This window comes from Diplotaxodon limnothrissa, linkage group LG1 (genome assembly GCF_057381915.1).
Source record: "Diplotaxodon limnothrissa isolate DT_005_m linkage group LG1, D_limnothrissa_male_GT1.1, whole genome shotgun sequence".
In the NCBI taxonomy this organism is placed as follows: domain Eukaryota; kingdom Metazoa; phylum Chordata; class Actinopteri; order Cichliformes; family Cichlidae; genus Diplotaxodon; species Diplotaxodon limnothrissa.
The window spans coordinates 36691458-36715567 of record NC_140596.1 but is presented as its reverse complement, the minus strand read 5'-3'; the positions used below and the strand labels follow the sequence as shown (position 1 = coordinate 36715567).

At 39.5% G+C, this 24110-nt stretch overlaps 2 protein-coding genes across 2 annotated transcripts; one reads left to right on the top strand and one right to left on the bottom strand.

Annotated features, from left to right (window-relative positions):
• The first annotated feature begins 1198 nt into the window (after positions 1 to 1198).
• LOC146640121 (uncharacterized) lies at positions 1199 to 13218 on the top strand. Its single transcript, XM_085357884.1, has 13 exons — positions 1199 to 1210; positions 2609 to 2648; positions 10127 to 10228; positions 10393 to 10625; positions 10739 to 10917; positions 11041 to 11134; positions 11241 to 11585; positions 11742 to 11859; positions 11944 to 12035; positions 12159 to 12273; positions 12353 to 12628; positions 12765 to 12941; positions 13025 to 13218. The coding sequence occupies exons 1-13, from the start codon at positions 1199 to 1201 to the stop codon at positions 13216 to 13218; spliced, it is 1977 nt and encodes a 658-aa protein (XP_085214010.1).
• A 3852-nt stretch (positions 13219 to 17070) lies between these two features.
• On the bottom strand, positions 17071 to 22085 carry LOC146640120 (uncharacterized). The gene is made up of 6 exons (XM_085357873.1): positions 21885 to 22085; positions 21035 to 21203; positions 19595 to 20089; positions 18955 to 19022; positions 18094 to 18137; positions 17071 to 17176 (listed from the first exon to the last, which is right to left on the bottom strand). Exons 1-6 carry the CDS (start codon positions 22083 to 22085, stop codon positions 17071 to 17073), a joined length of 1083 nt encoding a protein of 360 aa, XP_085213999.1.
• Positions 22086 to 24110: the final 2025 nt, after the last annotated feature.

The following is a 24110-nucleotide window of genomic DNA, read 5'->3' as shown; positions in this document are numbered from 1 at the left end:
GGAAGCACTGTCCCTGGTGTAATGTGGATGGCCTCAGCTAAGAACAGTGGCCCTGGTGAGATGTGGATGGTATTGGCCAGCACCACAGGCCCTGGTGTAATGTGTATGGCCTCATCCAAAAGCACACTCCCTGGTGTGGTGAAGATGGCCTCTGTCATGAGGCTGAACTGAGGGTGACACTGGAGACTGAACTGAGGGTGACTCTGGAGACTGAGCTGACAGTGACACTGGTGACTCTGGAGACTGAGCTGAGAGTGGCTGCGGGGTCTAAATACACTGGGAAGTAACGAGGAGAATGAGACACAGAAGGAGAGCACAGCTGGGGGAAATTAGAACTGACGAGACAAGCAAAGCAGGACACATTCACATAAGTCACGGACCTTCAAAGTAAAACAGGAAGGATCACACAGAGACGCGAACTTGACACCGTGGAGACAGCAACTAAGAAACATAGAGACATAAACCATAAGGCAGAGGACTCTAAGAACCGATAGACACGGAGGGGAACTCAAACATGCAGACACAGACTTACAGAACAGAGGGGACACAGAGAAATGAGAAGGGCAAGGGATCGAAACTAGAAACTATAGAATAACTCACACCAAGTACAATAATACAAAAATCACAAAGAACTAAAACGCTGGGTCAGGAGACCCAGGACCCTGACAGCCTCACAGGAAGCACTGTCCCTGGTGTAATGTGTATGGCCTTGTGATGTAGCATAACTTAAGCAGCAAGGAAGGTGATAAGTAAATAGCATTAGCAGACAATTGAAGTTCTTTTTAAGCATACTTTATTGCTAGCATCTCCCCTTTACCATAAAACAATCAATCAGGCATGCAAAAATCCCACTGGCTTTATACAAGACTTTGCCCACACCTGACCTCGTTAGTCCCTACCATTGAACAAAATAGGTCAAACCAAATAATACAATTCTAAACAAAGAACAGGAATAAAGTCATGCATGAAACTGACAAACTCATTTACTCAACTACATAGTTTGTAAAGTAAAACACTGCATACAATATAACTCAAAAGGCTACTTTAAAGAAAACAAACAATACTATACAAAATGAAAAACCCTCCATTTGGTTACACCCAGTGATCCAATCATTGACCTCATGACCCTATATAAACAGGAAGTAGTGGGCGGCCCTTCCCATACACCTGTCTCACATATAGGACCTGCAAGCACAACATGGACACCATGGTAAGTATAACCAAAGCAACATAAAGAAACATAATTTACTAGACATGTGCCTGTAAACAGAAGAGAATTCAGATGATCTGATGGTTAGTAGTGTTTGCTTTAAAACACATGCATGGATGTAAAGAATGTAACTACTGCTACCACAAACAAAACCCGGGATATTGTGTGTTAAGAGAAGTTACACCAGCAATGTCTAAATTAAAGCATTATGGCTGACTGTAAAATAACAGAACACAGAATAACAATATACGCAAGTGACAAATGGCAAATGAATTCTGTCCTAGCCACTTTGTCTCATTCTCCCCCCCCTTAAGTCCGTTACTCTTCATAGGAACGGGAAAGAAAGCCTGCCACAACATTCTTTTTCGCTGCTCTATACAGAATCTTAAAACAATATGAATATGGCTGCAGTGAAAGATACCACCTCGTGATTCTTGCGTTGGTGTCTCTCATTCTGCTCATCCACTGTAAAGCTCAATGATCGGTTTCAAGCACAAATTCACCTCCCAGTAGATAGTATCTCAGAGTGTCCAAAGCCCATTTTATTGCCAAAGCTTCTTTTTCAATTGTGGAATACTTCATTTCTCTGGGGAAGAGCTTACGGCACAGGTCTTTGGTCCTCTCCATCACCTTGCAGCAACACAGCTCCCAGCCCAACTCCTGAAGCATCAGTCTGTACAATAAACGGGCACGTAAAGTCTGGACACTGCAACACAGGCTCATTACACAAACAGTTTTTCAAATCCATGAATGCAGCCTCACACTCTGGAGTCCATTTAATTTTGTTGGGGCATGATTTACGAGTTAAATCACTAAGAATAGCTGATCTGGTAGAGAAATTAGGGATGAAACGACGATACCAGCCAGCTAAACCCAGGAAGGATCTCAACTTTTTCTTTGTAGTTGGAGGAGGACAAGAGGCAAAAAGCTGTTCTTTTTTATTAGGCAAAAACATTATGCAAAAACATTTTCGGCAAAAAAACATTATGCAAAAACATTTTCGGTGCTGTTAAGGAATTCACAGCGACTCACTTGTTTATTTTTGAGAAAGTTTATTTTTTTATCATATCAGATGAGCGGCAGTGACGTCAACGTACTCGATCGTTGTTCTTTTTTATTAGGCAAAAACATTTTCGGCAAAAAAGCAGTATGCAAAAACATTTTCGGTGCTGTTAAGGAATTCACAGCGACTCACTTGTTTATTTTTGAGAAAGTTTATTTTTTTATCATATCAGATGAGCGGCAGTGACGTCAACGTACTCGATCGTTGTTCTTTTTTATTAGGCAAAAACATTTTCGGCAAAAAAGCAGTATGCAAAAACATTTTCGGTGCTGTTAAGGAATTCACAGCGACTCACTTGTTTATTTTTGAGAAAGTTTATTTTTTTATCATATCAGATGAGCGGCAGTGACGTCAACGTACTCGATCGTACCACAGGTAAGTGCGAATCTGAATCTGTAGATTTTTTAAAATTATTTTTCTTATTTAAAACCAAAAAGAAAACCCCGAAACAGTGAGCTCACAAAGCTGCTTTTAGCAGTTCCATGGGTTAAGATTAGCAATTTCGTGGAACAGCGAATGACTTAACATTTAATAGCATATATGTTACCACACCACATGTGCTGTAAGTTAGCTAAATTCATTTCTGTTAGCCAATCAAGTTAAGTCATTGCCTCCAACAACTTACATTGTAAATAAGACCCTTTGCCATGATGGTAAGTTCTGTGACTAAACTTATTATGTTTACTGTTGTGATATTTTGATACCATGGTAGCATTTACAGGATATTGTTTTATTGTGATATTATACAGAAAAGAGTTACTCAATAAGGCCCATTTAATAGTTGTTTTTCTCTTTCTCTCTGACCCAAGAATTGATGTGTAAGACTCACAGGCTGGTACCCCAAGGTCGAAAATACCACAGAGACGAGACCACTTCCTTACTCCCATCCTCCCTTCTTTATCTCTTAGAAAAAGGCTCGTTAAAGGCCAGGTGGTTTGTTTCAGAATTCACTAATGAAAGAACTCTGTATTCTATGTCTAGGAGTGTATTTTGCTGGGATGATCATAAATTGTAGCTGAACTGATAAACTACACAAAGGATACTTCTTTGCTCACAAGGCAGGAAGACGTTTCCTTATTTGGTCTGTACTGGTTTGAACTGAGAACTTGCTGACACACGAACCTTTTTTTCCTCTATATAAGCTGTTATGTACTAAATAAACCTTTGAGTCGATTGGGAAGGCAACCTAAAGCAGTCTCTGTTTTCTTGTTCTCCCAAGCTGCTCCCGAGCTCGTACTAACACGCTGAATGGCATACCTGAGTGTTACTTTAAATAATTAGGAATCTTAGAAGGAAAGGACAGAACTCTGCTTATCGCTCGTGCCTTGGAGGGAAAACCGGGATGGACATTTTTTTCCTTCAATTTGGCGTCAGAAGTGGGATTACCTGACAGAAGGTAAATATGCGTCTTTCATATTTATATAAAGACCGTATTATACCTCTCTCAGTGATCGATCCATAAAAAAACGGGATATGCTGACGAAGTTTCACTTAGTGATCCAGAGAGATACACTGACGACTTCCTCAGTCCCCAAATAAAGTAAATTAACCCTTGTGTGGTGTTGGTGGACCCGCTAGAGTTGTGGCTTTCCAAATTAACACTATCAAACAATTTTATGTTAAATTACTATGAATTAATGTGCTTCTCGTTTTTCTTTTATATAAAATGTTATAAATAAATCAGTTATAATCAAGTGGAGTGAGTGGAAAGACACAACACATTTATACGTAAAAAAATAATAATAATAATTAATTGTTTAATTTTTCTTTTGAAAAAAACAAAACAAAAAAAAACACGGGTCTCAAGGGTTAAAAGCAGTAAATTAAAAGCAGAAAGACACAGGAAGTTGCCTGTTGTTTTGCGAGAAGTTGCTCGTTAAGTGAGAAGTTGCTCACCAAAAAGTGACACAGGAAGTTGCCTGTTGTTAAGCGAGAAGTTGCTCGTTAAGTGAGAGTTGCTCACCCAAACAAAAATTGCTAGCAATAAATTTAAAGTAACCTCAGCTGTGCCGCAGCGAAAATACTAACCTAAATCCTCCTAGCGTGTAAACCCCTCTGGAAATCACTGAACATGGGTCAGAATTATTCAAAGACCACAGACAGGTCCGATAAAAAATCTAAAGTACCTGTAAAACCAAAAATTAATAAAATACAAAATAAAGTCTCAAATAACGGCTCAGTACAACTCCCATTTCTGGTTACGTGTAACCTACGTCCGCGAATCGGTGAAGACGTCCATGATCACGTATCCAGAACATGCGGAAGTGCTTATGTGACTGACTTTGTTTACAACTTACGGACTGTAAGTTCAATGCATTCTAATTTATTTCCGGAGCCCTATCCCGAACGATTATCGCCAGAAAACAGAAGGAACAGCCTCTGTGTCAGCTGGACCCTCAGCAGAGAATGAACTCAACATCCTTTTTGTCCGGTACGCTATGTCACACACTGTGCCAAAAAAACGTGTACAGACGCCACTACCAGGTAATCCCATGACTGGGAGCCACACTTTTGTTTCTCTAAGGTCAAACAGTGATTTTGTCACATAACTCAGACATAGGTTATGACATAACTACACCATGTCGTCACATAGATCTAACCTACCCTATCCACTGTACTATTTCTGCACTTACGTTGCCAGCTGAATACCAGAATATGACATTATGGTCTAAAAGTGAGAATGATATAGGATTTATTGACTGTACACTTTATCACGTACACCTATTAAAACACAACAAGCCAGTATATGTCAAGCAACATCCCATTTCTGCCGAAAAAGCCGCAGCCCTAGATGTCATGATAGGAGATTTATTGACTACAGGAGTAATAAAGCCTACAGTATCTCCATATAATACTCCTGTCAATCCTGTGCCAAAGCCTAACAAACCTGGCGTATGGCGTTTCATACAAGACTTAAGGCAAATTAATGCAGTCAACATTCCTCTGCCACCTCTCGTTTCAGATGTTCACAGCATATTGACATGCATTGCATACACATTTTACCGTGGTGGATTTATGCTCCGCTCCTTTTTCTCAGTACCTGTGCATGAAGACACACAGCCGTTATTTGCATTCACACATAGAAATAAGCAGTACACTTGGACTCGTTTGCCCCAAGGCATGGTAGACAGCCCTGCTGCTTTCTCAATGGTGGTCCGTGCTACCCTGGACAGCTTCACTCCTCCAGGGCTGTACTGGATGACCTCCTCCTCTGTGCTGAAAGTGAAAAACTATGTCAAACTGCTACACACATGCTTCTCCAGCACCTCCAAAAGACTGGCCACAAAGCATCAGCAAAGAAAATGCAGTACTGTCAGACTTCTGTTCAATATTTGGGATTCACACTGTCTCACGGAAAACGTTCCATGACTGCAGACAGGGTCAAAGCTGTGACCTCCGTCCCTCGGCCCACTACACAGAAGGAAATGTTGTCCTTCCTGGGCATGGTGAACTATTGCAGACAGTGGATACCAGACTGTTCTTTTCATGACCACATTCTGCGTGACTGTTGTAAAAAAGACAAGCCTCCTCGAATACTGTGATCCACAGAAATGACTGCCTCTTTCAATGCATTAAAGGGAGTGCTGACCTCCGCCACTCAAAGGTGCTGGCTGAATTGTTCAGGAATGCCGGCCTGCCTGAGGGCAGTAGCAGCTTGCTCTATCATGATAAGGGACTGCGAGAAGCTTACACTCTCACATGACACTATTCTACACACCAATCACCAGGTCACGACCATTCTAGCAAACATAACTACACAACACATGACCGCACAACGTCGCTCAGGTTATGAAGCTACACTGACCTCCACAGCAAACCTCACCATAAAAGCGAGCAGCACACCCAATTCGCCAGCACATTTATTGATCCTATGCTGTGTTCTTCTGACCGACAGGATGGCTCAGACAGGCTTGACGATCATGACTGCATGACACGTATACAGGAATCCACAGCACCACGTCCAGATTTAGAGCAAACACCTATCCCAGACTCAGCCACGGTTTATGTGGACGGGTCCTGTTCAAGGCCGAATGACAACTCATTTCTTTGTGGCTATTCAGTGGTAACATTGCCTGACATCATACTAGAGGCTCACTCATTACCATTTCACTCAGCACAAAAAGCAGAGCTCATGGCTTTAATACGCGCCTGTGAGCTCCATGTGGATAGGCATGTGACGATTTACACAGACAGCCGCTATGCATTTGGCGTCGTACATGACTTTGGCACATTGTGGAGACATAGAGGATTTAGATCTGCTGATGGAAAATAAATTGCTAATTCTGATCTTGTGCAAAGACTTTTTCAGGCTATACAGCTACCATCGGCCGTTGCAGTTGTAAAAACGAAAGGACACAGTACAGCTGACACAGACGAAGCAACAGGTAATGCTCTAGTAGACGTGACTGCCAAGGCTGCAGCTGCATCACAGCTCCCACCTCCGCAGGAAGTATTATCTGTGCCCCTACAGCTGCCACTTGTTACACTCCCAGACTATTTAGAAACAAATGTTGATTTAAACTTTATACAAGAGCAAGCCTCTGCATGTGATTACACCTATTGGGAGAATAATGACTGTACCTTAGATGACAGAGATGGCTTATACAAAATCTTAAGGGTTTGATTGCCCTCCCATATTCCCTGATGCCAGTCCTTGCCCGACATTTTCACTGTGTGAGTCATGTCGGACAAAGAGGGGTAATAGGGGCAATAAAATCAAGATTTGTAATTGAGAAAACATCACATGCAGTAAAAAGCATATTAGCAACCTGTCTAACATGTGCGCGAACTAATGTAGGTAGCTCAAAAGCAAAACATCAGCATTTACCAAAACCAGATTTTCCATTTCATACATTATGACTCCATCTGCAGTAACCAAATTATTTCCATTTGAAATAAGACTATTTTCAACACCATGGTCAGCTTCCAGAGGGGCACCGCTAGTAGAAGGTGATGTATATTGCATTGTCCACTGATGTTCACAACCTGGTAGAAAAACTGAATAATAACTATCAGAAAGTTTGTCTCTCTCAGCCTTTCCCCTCCACAGTTCCACCAGTGGAGACAAGGAGATGCGTGTTGGAGAAGTTGCTAAAACCAAGGACACTCTGGGAGGCCGCGTTTTCCAGCCCCCAGGCTGTACTGGCAGTGACGAAGAACCAGCATCCTCACAGACGGACAACCTCAGTGGATTCATGCCAGCAGGGTTAAGACCAGCCCAATCGGACCATCTCAGGCGTCGGATCAAGCAGATGACATCTCCGGCGGGCCAACGCCCGGAACCAGAACAAATAAACACACACGGGTAGATGACATCTCAGGCGAGCCAGCGCCCGGATCCAATGTACATACACACACGCAATCACTGATTAACACACAACGTCTGAAAGAGCCACAGCAAGGTACTCGAACATCCAGCAGGAATAGAAAGCCAAAAGTACCACATGATGTCTAACCTGATAAAGCTAGACTCATTTCATCCTGATCATGGAGGAAATGAAATGCCCATTGTCATCATACAACGCTTATTCTGTGTCTCTCGAACCTGGGACCAGGCCAGAAGACGACTGAAGCTGTTTTTCTTATATATTTTCTTATATATTTAGGTTATTTATCATATCTATCGCATTAACCTTAGGATTTTTCTTTGCTATTTTGTATTGTAGACTGCAACCATGTTCACATTTCTGCAGGTCATATTTTGCTGACTATACCTCATGCTCTATTTTGCAAGACACCTACTTAATGCACTCATTACATTCCCTAAAATCAGTAAATAGCAACATAGACGCCACTAATAAACCATTTTATGCACCCTCTAGAGCAGGAGCTAACGCCTGGTACGAAAATGCCAGAACAGCCGCTCGTGATTTAGGAAACAGTAACTGTTATGTCTGTTCAAAGGCTAATCCAGAACAGGTAATAGTAGGATACCCCATATCCGGTTTCCCCCTCACTGAGGGACTAGAGAAAATCGGCGGAGATAATGCTCTCCTTAAAGACACTTTACAGTTGACTCTGAGCCCTCTCGACTGCCTACTTAGACACACACACACACCAACTAACCCTGAGACTCCATTAGGCGAATTATTGAAGTTATCTAATGACACCGCAGGGACCTGCGCCCCAATGAAACGCCCCAAGAATAGGTTAAAACCCTCACTGCCCTTAGGACAGATCCCTTTCCATTTTAATACTAGTATGATATGTCTGCGCAGACTAAAGTTAACTGGCCCAGACACACACATAGATTATACAAAGGATAACTATACATTCTTCTCTGACTCCCCAGGTGCACGCTGTAATGAGACATGGCTAGCTGTCTCTGTGGCTGAAGTTGTATCATATCTGGAGGAACACACACACAGTTCAAGTTCGAGCAGAGACTCGATCATTGTTCCCCCAGAGGGTGTATTAAATGACACTGACTGGGGGGAGTTAGTTAAATCACACATGGTCACGCGCCTAACTAGACCAATCCCACATGCTTATTGGATGTGCAATAATACCCTTAGATTAGCTTTACCTGTTAATTGGACCGGTACCTGTGGTCTAGTAACCGTTGATGTATGCTGTACTTTCATTCCCAATAATACCGCTCCTAACGGTTCATTCACACAAGCTATGAATAGACTTGAAGCATTGAAGATAGAACTAATTGCCAATGCAGGTCACGGTCAGTGGCTACATAAGTGGCTACAGGACACGTTTGGATAATGGAAGGAACTAATTGTAGCCTTTGTAACCGTTGCAGCATGTTTTCGATGATTATTGTCTGTTGTGTGATACCATGTATACGCTCTCGGAATTTTTGATATTAAGCTTGCTCGAAGGACTAGTTACATTTATGATTTGTTTCACATTTATGATTTGTCTTTATATTATGTTATTACATTCTGTCTTTATACTATGTTATCATTTCATGATAAAAGGAGGGAACTGTTGTGATATTTTGATACCATGGTAGCATTTACAGGATATTGTTTTATTGTGATATTATACAGAAAAGAGTTACTCAATAAGGCCCATTTAATAGTTGTTTTTCTCTTTCTCTCTGACCCAAGAATTGATGTGTAAGACTCACAGGCTGGTACCCCAAGGTCGAAAATACCACAGAGACGAGACCACTTCCTTACTCCCATCCTCCCTTCTTTATCTCTTAGAAAAAGGCTCGTTAAAGGCCAGGTGGTTTGTTTCAGAATTCACTAATGAAAGAACTCTGTATTCTATGTCTAGGAGTGTATTTTGCTGGGATGATCATAAATTGTAGCTGAACTGATAAACTACACAAAGGATACTTCTTTGCTCACAAGGCAGGAAGACGTTTCCTTATTTGGTCTGTACTGGTTTGAACTGAGAACTTGCTGACACACGAACCTTTTTTTCCTCTATATAAGCTGTTATGTACTATATAAACCTTTGAGTCGATTGGGAAGGCAACCTAAAGCAGTCTCTGTTTTCTTGTTCTCCCAAGCTGCTCCCGAGCTCGTACTAACACGCTGAATGGCATACCTGAGTGTTACTTTAAATAATTAGGAATCTTAGAAGGAAAGGACAGAACTCTGCTTATCGCTCGTGCCTTGGAGGGAAAACCGGGATGGACATTTTTTTCCTTCATTTACTGTTTATACATTTCCCTTACGCTCTCTCTCTCTATCTCATTTTTTAAAAAAGTTGATGCTTCCTCAGCTCTCAACTACACTGTTAGCTTTGAGCTGTTAAGTTGGTTTTTTTTATTGTTTCAAGTAAGGCTCAGTTGGTCCTACCATATCTTAGTCACATTTCAACGTTTTACTTCATAGTTAATAAACTTATTTAAATCATATGTTACGCATACATGTTGACTTCTTTAGCACGACTTGTACCTGTGGAGAGCCCAGTCACAATCTGCGGCTGTCCACCAGAGTGTTTGAGGGTCAGACCAGGAAAGGTTGTTGCTGTGGTCACAATGAATGGTAAGAAGAACTTCATTTTGTCCTGACTGACAACCATCTGTAAATAATTCACCTAAAACTAAACCCTCACAAGCATTGTTGCAGTATATTCTGAGACAAAAAGAAGACCTAACCCAAAGATAATAAACTTTTACTCTGGAGTCATGAGTTTTTCACTTTTCTAGGACGTTACAATCTCAGCATGCCAGAGCTGAGGTGTGAGACATGTGAAGCTTCTTGGACTGCTGGAGTAGATGACCTAAATCTAAGTGATTACTGGCCCGCTACCCTTCACTTTTCTACTTTGTACGCAACAGATGTCTTCTTCACATTTGAAGAAATGAAGATGGCATCACCCGGACTCTCCTGCAAAGCATTTTTAAAAATGCTTGATCAACGAACTCTCCACTTTGGCCGTGTGAGCATTTTAGTTTATGCATCCTTTACAGTATGGTTCTTCTGTGTTATTCAGGATTTAAAAGTCACTTGTAGCGTAGTTGTTTTCTGTTTATGTCTTTCATTTTAAACCAGACGGGAAAGATCTCTGCAGATGGCTTTAAGAAAAGTTTCTTTGAGTGGGAAGCCGTGAGATATGAATTAGACAAGATTTTAAAGGAGGATCCCTTCACATGTCATGCATGTGCCCCAGACATGCTTGCAATTTCAGTGGATGGAAACCGCAAGCATTACCGTTTCAAGAATGCAGCCAGGTACAGCAAAATATGTGTAATACCAACGTTTGTTTCAGACAATGTGACTATAAGGTGCACCAATTAACTTTGGACTTACTTTGTATGACACCATAAAGTATACTGTATTGCTATTTTGTTCAGATCTGAGGAACTGGGCATCTTTGAAGACGCCTTCATAGCAAAGGATGAAGATGTGGGAAGATTTGTGGACTACATACACAGCACATCCAGACATGTAAGATTGAACGCTCTAATTACATAGACATAATTATGTTAACCTTTAACACTCTGTTGAAGAGATTGTGAAAAGACATTGTCACCAGCTATTTAATGCATTTTAGGTCTCCGGACGAGGTGTTTGTGGAGGGGAGTGGTCAGCAGCCAGAGAGACCTCCCAAAGATCCAGCAGCAAGGTGGATGAGGAGGGACTGGAGCTTGCAGTGTGTAGGCATGGAGTGCTGCTCCGTGCTCTAAATATGTACAGGGGTGAAATTTTTGCTTATCCCTTGTACCTGCAACAAAAGCTGGCCAATAGACATATCACTTTTTTTTGTATGGATGTTACCTGCAAGTATTGGCCATATCTTGAAAGAGTAACAAAAAGCTGTCCAGAGCTCCAGCACCTTCTTAGCATGAAGCCATTTCTTTCAGTCTTTCATGCTAAAGCCCACGATTTCAAATGTGAGGTATGAAATTCTGACTTTAATGACTTTATCTGAACAATTGCACATCAACATTTTGTGTAATTTGTATTTTATCTGTGTGTGTGTATGTGCATCTGTGTGTGTGTGTGTGTGTGTGTGTGTGTGTGTGTGTGTGTGTGTGTGTGTGTTTTTTTTCAGGTGAAATGGAGTGGAGCATATCAAGATGGGGCTGGTTTGACTCTAGGGGAGGAGGTAGAGCAATGTAATGCCTTTTTGTCAAGGATTGCAGTTACCACAAAACATATGTCCAAAGCAGGTGAGAAGGCAAATCCTGCACTAGTTAGATTTTAAGTGTGTAATTATGATGAAAGTGGTAACACTACGTTTTCTGTGTTTGCAGGACGGAGTGACATGCTAACTCTTATGGCCATGCGCTGGAATCAACAAAAGCTAGACCAGTTGGCCACCTCTCTGACCCATCGATATCAGAAGGTAATGATATTGTTACTTTATTTTTAGATGATTACTCCTCTGTGTTCTTATTATTTGGAGTAAACATGTGTTTAGTGTTTTTTGTTTGTTTGTTTGTTTTTTAATCTCAAATTGACAATGTAGGCCACAAAAGCTCTTCTAACCCAGCTTCAGAACCTGGAGTCCTTAAAAGTCCAATTAGCAGTGACTGACAGTCAACTGGATGAATGGGTCAGTGATGTAAAGGATTGGGCAGAAGGTGAGCAAAAACTGATTCAAAAATGTGATGCAATTGTACAATGACTTTATGTAAGTGTAGCTGTGTTATTTCTTCTAAGCAGCAACAACAAGCACAAGTGATATTGATCCCTTGGTGAGCAGAATCGAAGTGCTCGTAGCGAGCATAAAGAGACGATCCCAGCGTCTGTACAAAGACACCGATGGAAATAAAGCCCGTGCCAAGATTCGTCGCAAGATCAGAGAAGAGAAAGGAATCTTGACTTCTGCTGTGGAAAAATACAACAGAATGTTTCCAGACAAAGAAACTCTGTGCTTGGAAGAAATTCTGTCTGGTGACACAAGCTGGCCGTGGCAGCGGGCACACAGCGGTAGTTGTACATATATGTTGTCTACTTTCAGCATATCTGACATATAATGAAACCCTAAGCTTCAGGTGTTGACCTAAAATCATTTATGACTTCAGACGTTCTTTGTGAATTGATTTATAACTTTGTTATAAATGCATTTCAGACTCTGTCAGCCTTACAACAAAGAGAAGGGCATTCGATATCATCATGGCAATAAGAAGACTTGAGGAGGAAAAGAAGATTCTTGTTACAGAGATGGACCATCACTGGAAATCTCTTTCAAAATATGATGATATCCTGAAAGAGCTGTCCGGCCTGTTTTCCAGTGAGATATTTAAAAGTATGTATTTAAGTAATGCATACAAAACACTGACTGTTTCTTAAGGCATTAAAGCAGACTAAATTATATGTTCTATTTTTAAGGTTCGCATTGTGGCCTAAGTGAGGAGGGTTTGAGAGGTCTACAGAGCATCATCCTCAGAAAACGACAGAATGTGAAACAAAACAAGCTGCACGCAAGACAGTGTTACATGCAAGTTTTGTCAGGAGCAAAGAACATTAACCTTGATCATACTTCCGACGATGACTTTTACAGTGACTCTGAATATTCTGATTAAAGTCGGTAATAAATATCTGTAATATATCAGTTTGTCCTCAAAGTTATATCAACTTGCTACCTTGCAGGTTTAATGCTGGGGGCCCCAATTTTTTCAAGTTGGCCATAGACCAGTCATTGACAGTGCATTCCCAAGACTTCATCACATCAATGCATATAGTTTTTTACAAAGACAGCTGGCACATTTTTATTTAATGTCATTCGTAGAGCTAAAAACTACCCTGTTACACTGTTTTTAAACATGCATTTTGGTAATACATAATAGTACACTGTTATGTATCAGAGGGAGATTTTGTACTTTTTACATTTTTGTCATGTTAAGTTACTGTAATATATTTTTGGCTCACAGAATTTACAAGACATATTGAAATGTGATTGATAGAACTTTGTAAGCAAATTTCAAGTATGCTTGTCACAGGTGAGAGTTTTCATTCTTGAGTATTTTGATGTACATGTTAAGGATATTTTCATGGTATGTATCATTCATATCAACAGTATCAATAATGTTTGAGTGCATTACTAGTACTTGTGCTTATTTTTAAAATAATCATACTACAGTACAGTAGGCAGTTCAGCTGATTCTGTCACAACAACCCTGATCCACAAATTAACTTTTGGATATATAACTTTTTTTGTTTAGTTCCAGTTGTACAGCGATGTGCTCAACCATATTTTTTTTTTAAATTTAGAGTATTAATTGATCCAGTGGTTACTAAGCCTACAGTGTCTTAGGGTGGACCAACATCATTGTCATTTTACCCCCACCAAATTTCATTAAGTTGTCTGTATCACTGTAGTTTATTTGTTTTTATATTACCAATGACCACAATCAAATAAAGTTGAAAAATAACTGTCAGTTTGATGTTTTCATGCAGTTTCAATGGATCATTTTGTCACCACAGTTAAAATTTAGCAACATTTATATTTCCATGACAAAGACATAAAACACATTTCTGTTTAATATAGTTATGACTGTAGACTTGATATGTAAAAACTGAAAATGACTGTTAGAGTTTGTATTGTTGATTGTCATTTATGCTTAGAAATATTTAACCATAGATGCTTAGAGGTGTATAATCAATTGTGTAGTGATAGGTTGTGTGATCTTTAACAGGCTACAGAGGCTTGGTGTGCATTCCACACTAGAATGCACACCTACATCCTGGGAGCATGGGAAAGTTCGTACCTTGCTTAATTGTTTTATGGTAGGATTAACGTAGCTACGTCTGTTCTAGTCTAAGTGCTTTTGTGTATAAATGAACTGCTGGACTTCCTTACTGTGTTATCTAGGATGAACCATCTAGGGTGAGGCTACCCTCTTCCTGACCAAGGATGTTTGACCCTTTGATCAGCAGTCCACACACATTTTGATCAGCAGTCCACACACACACACACACACACACACACAGGCAAGGTACTCTTTGTGTGTATGTAGACGTCATATGTTAATGAACCTATGCATATTCATGTAACCTCAATAAAAGGGCAGTGGTACGGGAGAACGGACGAGAGCAACTGGGGTCAAGTGAAGGAACGGCACTCTGTCCGGTCTCTCCCGTGCACGAGTAACATGAAGAACTTTGCCTACTTGTGTCTTGCTTTGCAGTGTAATTATATTGTCTTCAACGTTCCAGCGGATGGGTTCAAGCTACAAACCTATCAATGACTGCCAATCATGTAAGTAATTTGTGAAAAAGAACGTAGAAATCTATTTCACAAACAAAAACAATTTCTTATTATGCAACCCTTTCAATACTATAGCCCACACCAGATCAAATTTAGGTATTTGTGACACATACAGCACATACATTTATTCCACAAAAGGAATAGATGGATGGCCACTATGGAGAAAGGCAGTCCTGAAACTTCATCAGGAGGACAAATCGTTGTGTGCATCAACTTCACAGTGTCTTTTGGTCTTTTATCAAAAGATATTTGCCATTTTTTAGTTTCTTTTAAAGTTCTTGGTTAGGTTTAGGGATTAAAGACCAAATCCAGATTATAATATAAAAATATTGTGACACATCATCAGTAGTGGGCCTTGGATTCATTGGGTGTCTTGGCCCTTACCAGTAGACACCCTCATAAATGGAGGCCCTGCCAGGGTTGATCAGGCCCCGGGGTGTGTCACTGGTTGATGTGAAATTGCTATTTCTCTTCTACTTTTTCCTATTTAGTTTTCTACAATTTATTTTCTTCTATCACTTCACTGCAAAACGATAAGTACTATTTAGGTCTTTAGTGCTTAAAGAGCCTCACTTCTTAAAGAGATAGAAAAGGTGAAAGAGAAAAGAGATAACATAGGAGAGAGGAGAGCCGGAACTGGGGCATGTGATCTGGCATCCCATACCTCCGCGCCCAGATCGGGCTGTACCCTCTACATCTCCACTGCCTCCCACAAACAGGAAAAAGAGCTGAGGGTAGAAGCAAAACGTTTTTTCATTCCTGCCTTATGTTTCACTACCATGAGGTTAACTGCACAGCCCCAGGAGCCCTGAAACAGCTGTATCAGTCAACAAGGCTTCAGGTCTATCACAGTACAAATTATAGTGTTATGTTTTCTACCCTTTTGATGCCCCCTGCTTAGGTAGCTCCACCACAGTTTGATCAATTCTGGGCATGTGTGTTGCGGATAGCTGACTGCCCAAGTGATCTCAGCCCTCTTTAACCACAGCCAGTGATTGGCCCACTCAGCAGTGTTAGCTAATTTTCTTATAACCTGCAGCAGCACCTGTCCTCTGGCTCCAATCTCTTTAAGCAGTTTTGCTATTGTACTGGCCCCTAACCCTAAATAGTAGTTCAGGTCGTATCTCTCTACAGAAACAGCTTAATTCTCTTTCTCCTATGACGGCCAATATTTGTTAGTAATATTCTAAAGCCAAAAACGACATAGTCCCAATATACAGGGTTAAGTGCTGTTAGAGCTCAGAGGGTTGACTTAAACCTCTAATAATCAATGTAGTTAAAATACTCAAAAGAATGTTGTCAGTGGTAATGGGACAAAGCCACATTCAATGTTGATTTTAATTTGAAAATATGTGTACATAATCTAACATGCTTATTATTTGTGGGGACATCACACTTGAAATGATTACTGGTAGTGCAATTTGACATTTTCTGTGTTCTATGTATACATTATATGTGCAAAGCAGAAAAAATAATATTTGCATAGAGAATGAAGTTATATAACAGTGTAGGTGGATCAAGGCCAAGTCAATGTTGAGCATCTAAGAAAATTATGAAAGTTGATACTACTAGTAATGGAAACTTTCAGTCTCAACATCAAACAGTACTACAAGTTCTCATATCTCAATAGACCTTTGATTTTTTATTTTACTTTTCATTGACAGTACTCAGTACAATTTCACCAGCCTTCATACTTTAAACTAAACAGAACACCTGTTTACAATAACAACTTCATATGAGAAACAAAGGGAAACAGACTGATGGGTTTTATGGATTGAGTTGCTAGCTGTGGGTCATATTCACCGTAACAATTATAACAGCCTACACTCACTTTTTAAAGAATGTAGCAAATATAAATGCTGTACAAAAACATTCAAGTTAAGAACACAGAACTACTATTGTAGTTAACAACATAATATAAAGTCTTTTTTTACGTAACACAATGCATTTTAACAAGTATAAATATTTGTCTAACATTTCTAAACAATCAAACTGCTGAAAATGAACATATCCAGTCTGTGAACAGAGAAGATCAATGTGACATCTGGATGTATGGACCTTTGGTTCCACATATTTCTGAAAGTGTTCCTTGTAGACAGTACACAACTTCAGTTTTCAGACATTATATCTTACTTGTTTGTAACATGGAAAAACAAACATCACAACATCATAAAAAGACTTCCTCAGTGGCTGAAGGAGGTGGCACATCTGGCATGGCAAAGTGGTGTTGAAATTCACTGGCTGGCTCCCACGTGTCATCCCAGATTTTCCCACTGGAAAATATAATTATTGAAAGAAACAACACCAAAAACATTAATATCGTGTTGGGGATTACTTCGTGCTTTTTATGTTTAACACCAGAGGTGGAACATGATAAAGACATTTCCTTAAGTACTGTACCAAAATGCAAATTGTCATTTTTATGGATATTTTCAACTTCTGCTACACTATTTGTAATTTAGATGGATTACAAACAAAACACTACTGTACAGTTACACTCGACACATATGAAAGACTTAGTTATTGTTTTTCAGTTGAACAGTTCATAATATCCTTTCTGTGAAGTGAAAATAAAAATTGTTCAAATGTGATAATTAGTTTCTTTTGGATTATTATAAAGGCTGTTGTTTACTCTTTAATTTGTAGAGATTCATTGCTGTCACACAATTGTAATGCTAGAAATACAGTATGCAAAACAACTGAAAGCTTTCACAGTGTGATATTAGTACTTCTTTGGAAAGTTCAGAATCTGAATACTCCCTCCACTGCTTAGGCGATTTATCCTTTGGCACACATAAATCTGTGTAAGACATGGACAAATTCTCTCCACTTTGTCAAAATCCTGATAGCTTTTATATATTTCTTACAATTAATGTGAGTGCTCTTATGGCCCCAGCACAGTCCAGCTGGAATTATTCCCAGTACTTTTGCATCTAAGTGAGACACTACGTGTGTTTTCTGAACAGTTTCAAATATATTTCTTATTAAATTTGTTATTTTATGATTCGACAAAGATGGCAAAAAACTTTGCAATAATCCTTAATTGATTAAATAATTGAGATAGGATAAGAAAAAAAGCGAGAAGTAAGACGTGACAAAACACCTGGTTTTCCATTTTCATTTGTGCTCCAAAAAGGTAATAGATGGAAACAGAACATTCTCAGAGAATGAAATATCAAGAGCTTCTTACCAAACAGAGCAAGGCAACCAACGCACTTTTACTTCTGTGTTCCCCTAGACAGAAGGAATCAGAGAGGCAATCGTTAAATAACATGGTTAATGGATAGGTGTCTTCATAAAGCTTGTGTGTAATCCAGTGTGCACACCTGAGACACACACAGACCCACGTAAACACACTTTGATAGATGTGTAGGTATGTGTATGTAAGGCATTTCTGTTTATAAAAAAAATAATAATAGGATTTTGAAAAGCATGTATCCAATTGTGGCATTCACAAAAAATTATTTTGATCACAGGTTTAGTTAACTGCGTCTATCTGTTTTTGACTCTGGCTATGTTCTTTTCTTCGGAAAGTTTGACGTACTTGATACATCATACACTGACATAATCAATATCATCCCATTATGAATTGTTTGAATTGTGTCCATTTAAACACTTCAAACTACACATGATTATCTACTATTTATAGTGAGACAGGGCTGGTCAGCATATATCAGGATCTATAAATTGTGCTTTCTATGATCCTGATTCAACAAGAACAACTGAGGATATAGGCTTACACAGAAAAAAATATGATCCTTCCTCATATACAGTCATTTCTATGTTAGCCATGTAGGTTTTTGTAGCAAGATGTAGCAGTATTCAATGTCTGTGATTAATTTTGCAGAATTGTTTAAGAACAAACACATGAAATACAATACAATCTTTTAATGTAATTCCATTAATCATTTCCCTTCACTAATCTCAAAAGTACATTTGAATTTACCCATGTAGCACAGTTCATGGCTGTAGTGCATGGATGAAAACAACTTGAGATAGGCTTACTGTAAAAAGTCTACTGAAAAGCAAATTAAAACATTTTAAGTATTACCTCATTTATCCTGCTCTCAGTGACTTCTTCAAACTGGAACACCTTCTGCCTACTACATCTTCGACAGCCTAAGAAATGAAAAATTACATTTAAAAAAAACATAAGACTCTGTATACACAAGAAATCAAATATGAGTTTTCACTCAACAAGTGAAAATCTGTAATATCCTCCTGATTGCCATACTCCATTTGTCCTCTGGGGTCAAAAAGTGAACCCACCTCAGTTGAGTTTTTTTTTTAAAGTACATACCATAAATTGTGAATCAATTCTGTGTAAAAACTTAGTTTCACTTAGGACCAACAAATTAACAAAAAAATTCACCCTTCATTTTGCAATTGAGTGCCACCAGACCTTGTTTATATAAATGCATACACTATTTGTTGAGAGAAACTAAAATGTTCTCTCAAAGTGCGTTTTAGTTTTCTCAATCCAATCAAGTTGAATTACAAAGTCCTCTTAACTAAAGTAAGGGATTGACCATATTTAATTATAGTCTTTTTATAGTGTACACCAAAATGCAGCTAAATAACTAGTGAATAATACTTTGCAATGGTTTGTTAGTTCTCTAGGACAACATATGTATCATTTTTGGGTAAGAAACTTAAAAATCTCAAGACATAACATGCAAAGCAATACTTACTCTTTCTCTTCTTATTTTCATGTTGGCCACCCTCACTTAAGGACTGGGAGATCGCGTGGCTAGCAGGTGGATGAAGAGACTGCAGAGATGGCTGGTCTGCGGGTTTAAAAGGTGGTGGAGAGGTGGGAGAGGTTGTTTGTGAGGTGCTTCTGTCTCTCTTCTTTTTTTGGAAAGACTGGGAGCATGGAACAGAAGAAGGAGATAAAGGAACAAGATTGAGAACAAAAACAGTCTCTGTCTGCTCGTCTGACAGGCTCTTTGGGTGCTCCTCGAGGAGCCTAGAAGATTGATGTTCCTGGGTGGTCATCTCAGGCTGCTCCTTGGCGAGGCTCTCTGCTTGCTTGTTGATCAGGGTCTCTGCCTGTTCTTCACTGGGGATCTCTGTGTGTTCTTTGATGTGGGTCTGTTTGTCGGCACAATGCTCCTTGGTGGCATTCTTGGACTGCACAAGCTGCTGTTCTGTGGGGGTATTGGGGTGCACTGGTGTGGAGGTTCCTATAAAACATATTTACTTTCATAAAAATATTTTTCAAAAAAGGCCTTATATTTAGCAGGAACTACACTTTGGCTATGTTCACACTGCAGGCGAAAGCGCAGCAAATCCGATTTTTTTGACCCTCTGCGACCCATATCCGATCATGATCTGACAGTGTGAACGGCACAAATCCGATATTTTCAAATCCAATTTGGGTCACGTTCGTATGTGTTACTGAATCCGATACATAGCTGATATTTTAGAAAGCGACTGCTGTTTGAACGGTCCTGTCACATTAAATCGATCTTCCACGTCACTGACACAAGACAGACGCCAATTATCAGCGCCAGAGAAGCACCACAGAAGACATCATGAACGCTTCCTGGCCATCCAGCTAAACTGTTGGGAAGACAACGTTGGAGAAACGTGAACATTTTATTTGCAGATTCTGACAGAAGTCTGAAACTACCCTTTGAAGCACCGCTCCTCTCTAAAACAGCAATAAGGATCATTATTAGGCCATATGTAAATAACAAAATAACTTAAAGCAAAATTGGGAAACATAAAGTCTCAAACAAGTCTTTATAATAAGGGCCATCAGTCAAAAAATACTGTTTGGTCTGGGTCTAAACAGAGCGCAATGTGTGTGACGTCTTCTTTTGCGCATGCGGCCGCTTTGGGCGTTCACACTAGAGCGCGTTTGCTGTCACATTTTATTTGTAGTGTGAACGAGCAGACAAAAAAATCTGAATTGAGCATTAAGACCTGCAGTGTGAACGAAGCCTTTGATAACATATCCTTCAATGGTTATTTAATGACCTTAAAATATACTTACACAATTTGCTTAAAGATTAATGAAGTATTCTGATTGTGAAAGCAAGTTGAGACGACTTGTTGTGAAAAGTTGCTATATAAATTAGCATTAATTAACTGGACTGAAAGTATGCAACAGACTTCACTCTTACCCTTAGACAGTATAAATTCATAAGCCCTCTGCATCTTCTCCAGGAAATTTCTTGTAGTAGAAGTGGGGTCCAAATGGGTAATAACATCTGCTACCCACTTATGTGAATTCTTGTCTTTTTTACCAATGAATAAAATGGGCTTGTAGCCTATAGACTCAAGTTTCTGCACCTGAAATTAATAAAAAAAATAGTTGGCACAAATTAGTCAAACACAGCCTGTTGTTAAATGGTAAACGAAATGACTCTTATATAGCGTTTTCTCGTGGAGCACTAAAAGTGCTTTATACAACATGCAATATTAACCCATATTCACACCAGCTTCTTAGAAGTTTCCATTTAAGCATTCACACACAGCGATCGTGGCTCAAGAGTTGGCAGTTCGTTTTGTAATCGGAAGGTTGCCGGTTCGAGCCCCGGCTTGGACAGTCTCGGTCGTTGTGTCCTTGGGCAAGACACTTCACCCGTTGCCTACTGGTGGTGGTCAGAGGGCCCGGTGGCGCCAGTGTCTGGCAGCCTCGCCTCTGTCAGTGCGCCCCAGGGTGGCTGTGGCTACAATGTAGCTGCCATCACCAGTGTGTGGATGACTGAATGTAGTGTAAAGTGCTTTGGGTTCCTTAGGGACTAAGTAAAGCGCTATACAAATACAGGCCATTTACACATTCATACTGATATGAATACATACAGCCACCACTGATGTATTACAGTTAAAGTAATTGTTTGTCTTTAGCAAAATGTAGATAAAATATTGTTGCATGTTCTCAAAAGCACATATGATGAGCTGTGTTAATGTGCCAGCAACATCTTATAACAACTTAATGATAATATATGAAACAAAAAATTTTTTACTTACTGCAATACGGGCAGAATCAATTATCCGGCAAACATTTCTGTTTTTCAAGACAACTTCTGCCCACTGGCTATCCAATGATTCTACTTTTTCTTTTAGCTTCTTTTTGCTGGACAGACTTCCGAAGCAGACATAGCAGGTTCTTCTGCTTGCCTGATTGGGAGTCTGGCAAAATGTACAGGGCCTGAATTTGGGGCGTGTCATGTTGAAACAAAGAATAATTACAGACAGAAAAGGCAGCAGACAGACAAAAGGCAAATTATAGGTTAACCAGCACACTGACAACAAGAAAAAAGCTGAAGAGTTAAAGAGACAGAAATGCGGATAGAAACAGAGAGACAGACCAATAAGGACAGCAGTAAGAACAGATACAAACAGACTGACGTGGCTCTTAAAAGTGCCTTTAGGAGTTTTTCAAAAAGCAGATGTAGGAAGGAATCAATCAATAATAGGCTGATTGATGAAGAACCTGTTTAGAAAAAAAAAAGTATTCAGAATTCAGAAGCACCTTATAAATAAATATATACATTAAACCCTATTGTAACGATTTAGATAAACCCTGTTTAGTGTCCATTTGTATTTCATTTGCAGCATAGATGATCGGTCTGCTATTTAATGATTATGTAATGCTGTTATTAAGTTTAAAATCGAGAGAGAGAGAGAGAGAGAGAGAGAGAGAGCCAGAATGAGAGAGAGAGCCATAAAGAGAGAGCTAGATTGATAGATAACGTCTATCTTCAATTTCAGCATCAACCCAATCTGGCAACACTGACCCTTATTAGAACCCTCAAACTTTACAAAGTGGCAACAACAGCAAACGTCAGCACACACTTCTCTATCACTGTACCCTGGATGATGATATATGATAAGCTTAACTTGATTGGCTAACAGAAATGAATTTAGCTAACTTACAGCACATGTGGTGTGGTAACATATATGCTATTAAATGTTAAGTCATTCGCTGTTCCACGAAATTGCTAATCTTAACCCATGGAACTGCTAAAAGCAGCTTTGTGAGCTCACTGTTTCGGGGTTTTCTTTTTGGTTTTAAATAAGAAAAATAATTTTAAAAAATCTACAGATTCAGATTCGCACTTACCTGTGGTACGATCGAGTACGTTGACGTCACTGCCGCTCATCTGATATGATAAAAAAATAAACTTTCTCAAAAATAAACAAGTGAGTCGCTGTGAATTCCTTAACAGCACCGAAAATGTTTTTGCATAATGTTTTTTTGCCGAAAATGTTTTTGCATAATGTTTTTTTGCCGAAAATGTTTTTGCCTAATAAAAAAGAACAGCTTTTTTATTAGGCATTTAATTTAATTTAATACGTAAGAGCGTGATTAGCCAAAGCAGACGGTAAAATGACTGCATGTATTCAGAGGAGTTGGAGAAGATATCTTACAGCTGTAGCAGAATGATCGACAGATTTCCAAATATCAAAAGGATTGTAGAACAGTTTATAAAACCGGTGCAATAAATTCACCCAATCGCTAGCTGTGCCATTACCCAGCATACATCGCTCACTCCGTCAATGCAAGAACCGATACACAAATAACAGCCTGTAATTAGTTTTATCTGCAGTACTTTTCTCTCAGATAGTTGCCTGCATTATATAATTTATTGTGTTCAGTATAGGTCGTTACAATGTGATTTGGAAAATGTCTAAATATACCGACAAAATCTCTTCAATCGGAGGACCCTTCACGTCAATTCCCGACGCCAGAGGGGTACCCTGCGCGTCCATATGTGCAGCAGAGGGGGCCTGACCATGCGTCACACGTTTGACAAGTTGGGAGTGAGAACGTGTTGAAATAATTGATTACACAGCAGTGGAAAGTAGACTTTATCAAAGTAGATGTCTTTCTGAAAGTGCTGTAATTAAGTTTAAGAATATAATCCAACCACTGTTATCATCTTCAATGCCCTGTACCAACATAGAGCAGAGCAGCTATCTGAATACTACTCCAACAGAGGTCGATTATCTTGTTAATAATTTCACCTCCTCACTACATACAACTCTGGATACTGTAGCTCCTGTGAAAACTAAGGTCTCAAATCAGAAGTACCTGACTCTGTGGTATAATTCTCAAACACATAGCCTAAAGCAGATGACTCGTAAGCTGGAGAGGAAATGGCGTGTCACAAATTTAGAGGATCATCATTTAGCCTCGATGATCAGAAAAAAGTCAGAGCTCTTTTGAGCCAACCATCCCTTTAACGTTAA

What these genes read in the sequence shown, in the direction of transcription:
- LOC146640121 (XM_085357884.1), top strand. An exon ending in GAACTCTCCACTTTGGCCGT is followed by an intron (nt 10,626 to 10,738) that starts GTGAGCATTTTA and finishes ATTTTAAACCAG; the next exon opens with ACGGGAAAGATCTCTGCAGA. An exon ending in CCCACGATTTCAAATGTGAG is followed by an intron (nt 11,586 to 11,741) that starts GTATGAAATTCT and finishes GTTTTTTTTCAG; the next exon opens with GTGAAATGGAGTGGAGCATA.
- LOC146640120 (XM_085357873.1), bottom strand. Translation starts at nt 22,085, where the DNA reads ATGACACGCCCCAAATTCAGGCCCTGTACATTTTGCCAGACTCCCAAT. An exon ending in TGAATTTATACTGTCTAAGG is followed by an intron (nt 20,090 to 21,034) that starts GTAAGAGTGAAG and finishes TATGTTTTATAG; the next exon opens with GAACCTCCACACCAGTGCAC. An exon ending in CTGAGAGCAGGATAAATGAG is followed by an intron (nt 18,138 to 18,954) that starts GTAATACTTAAA and finishes CCTTCTGTCTAG; the next exon opens with GGGAACACAGAAGTAAAAGT.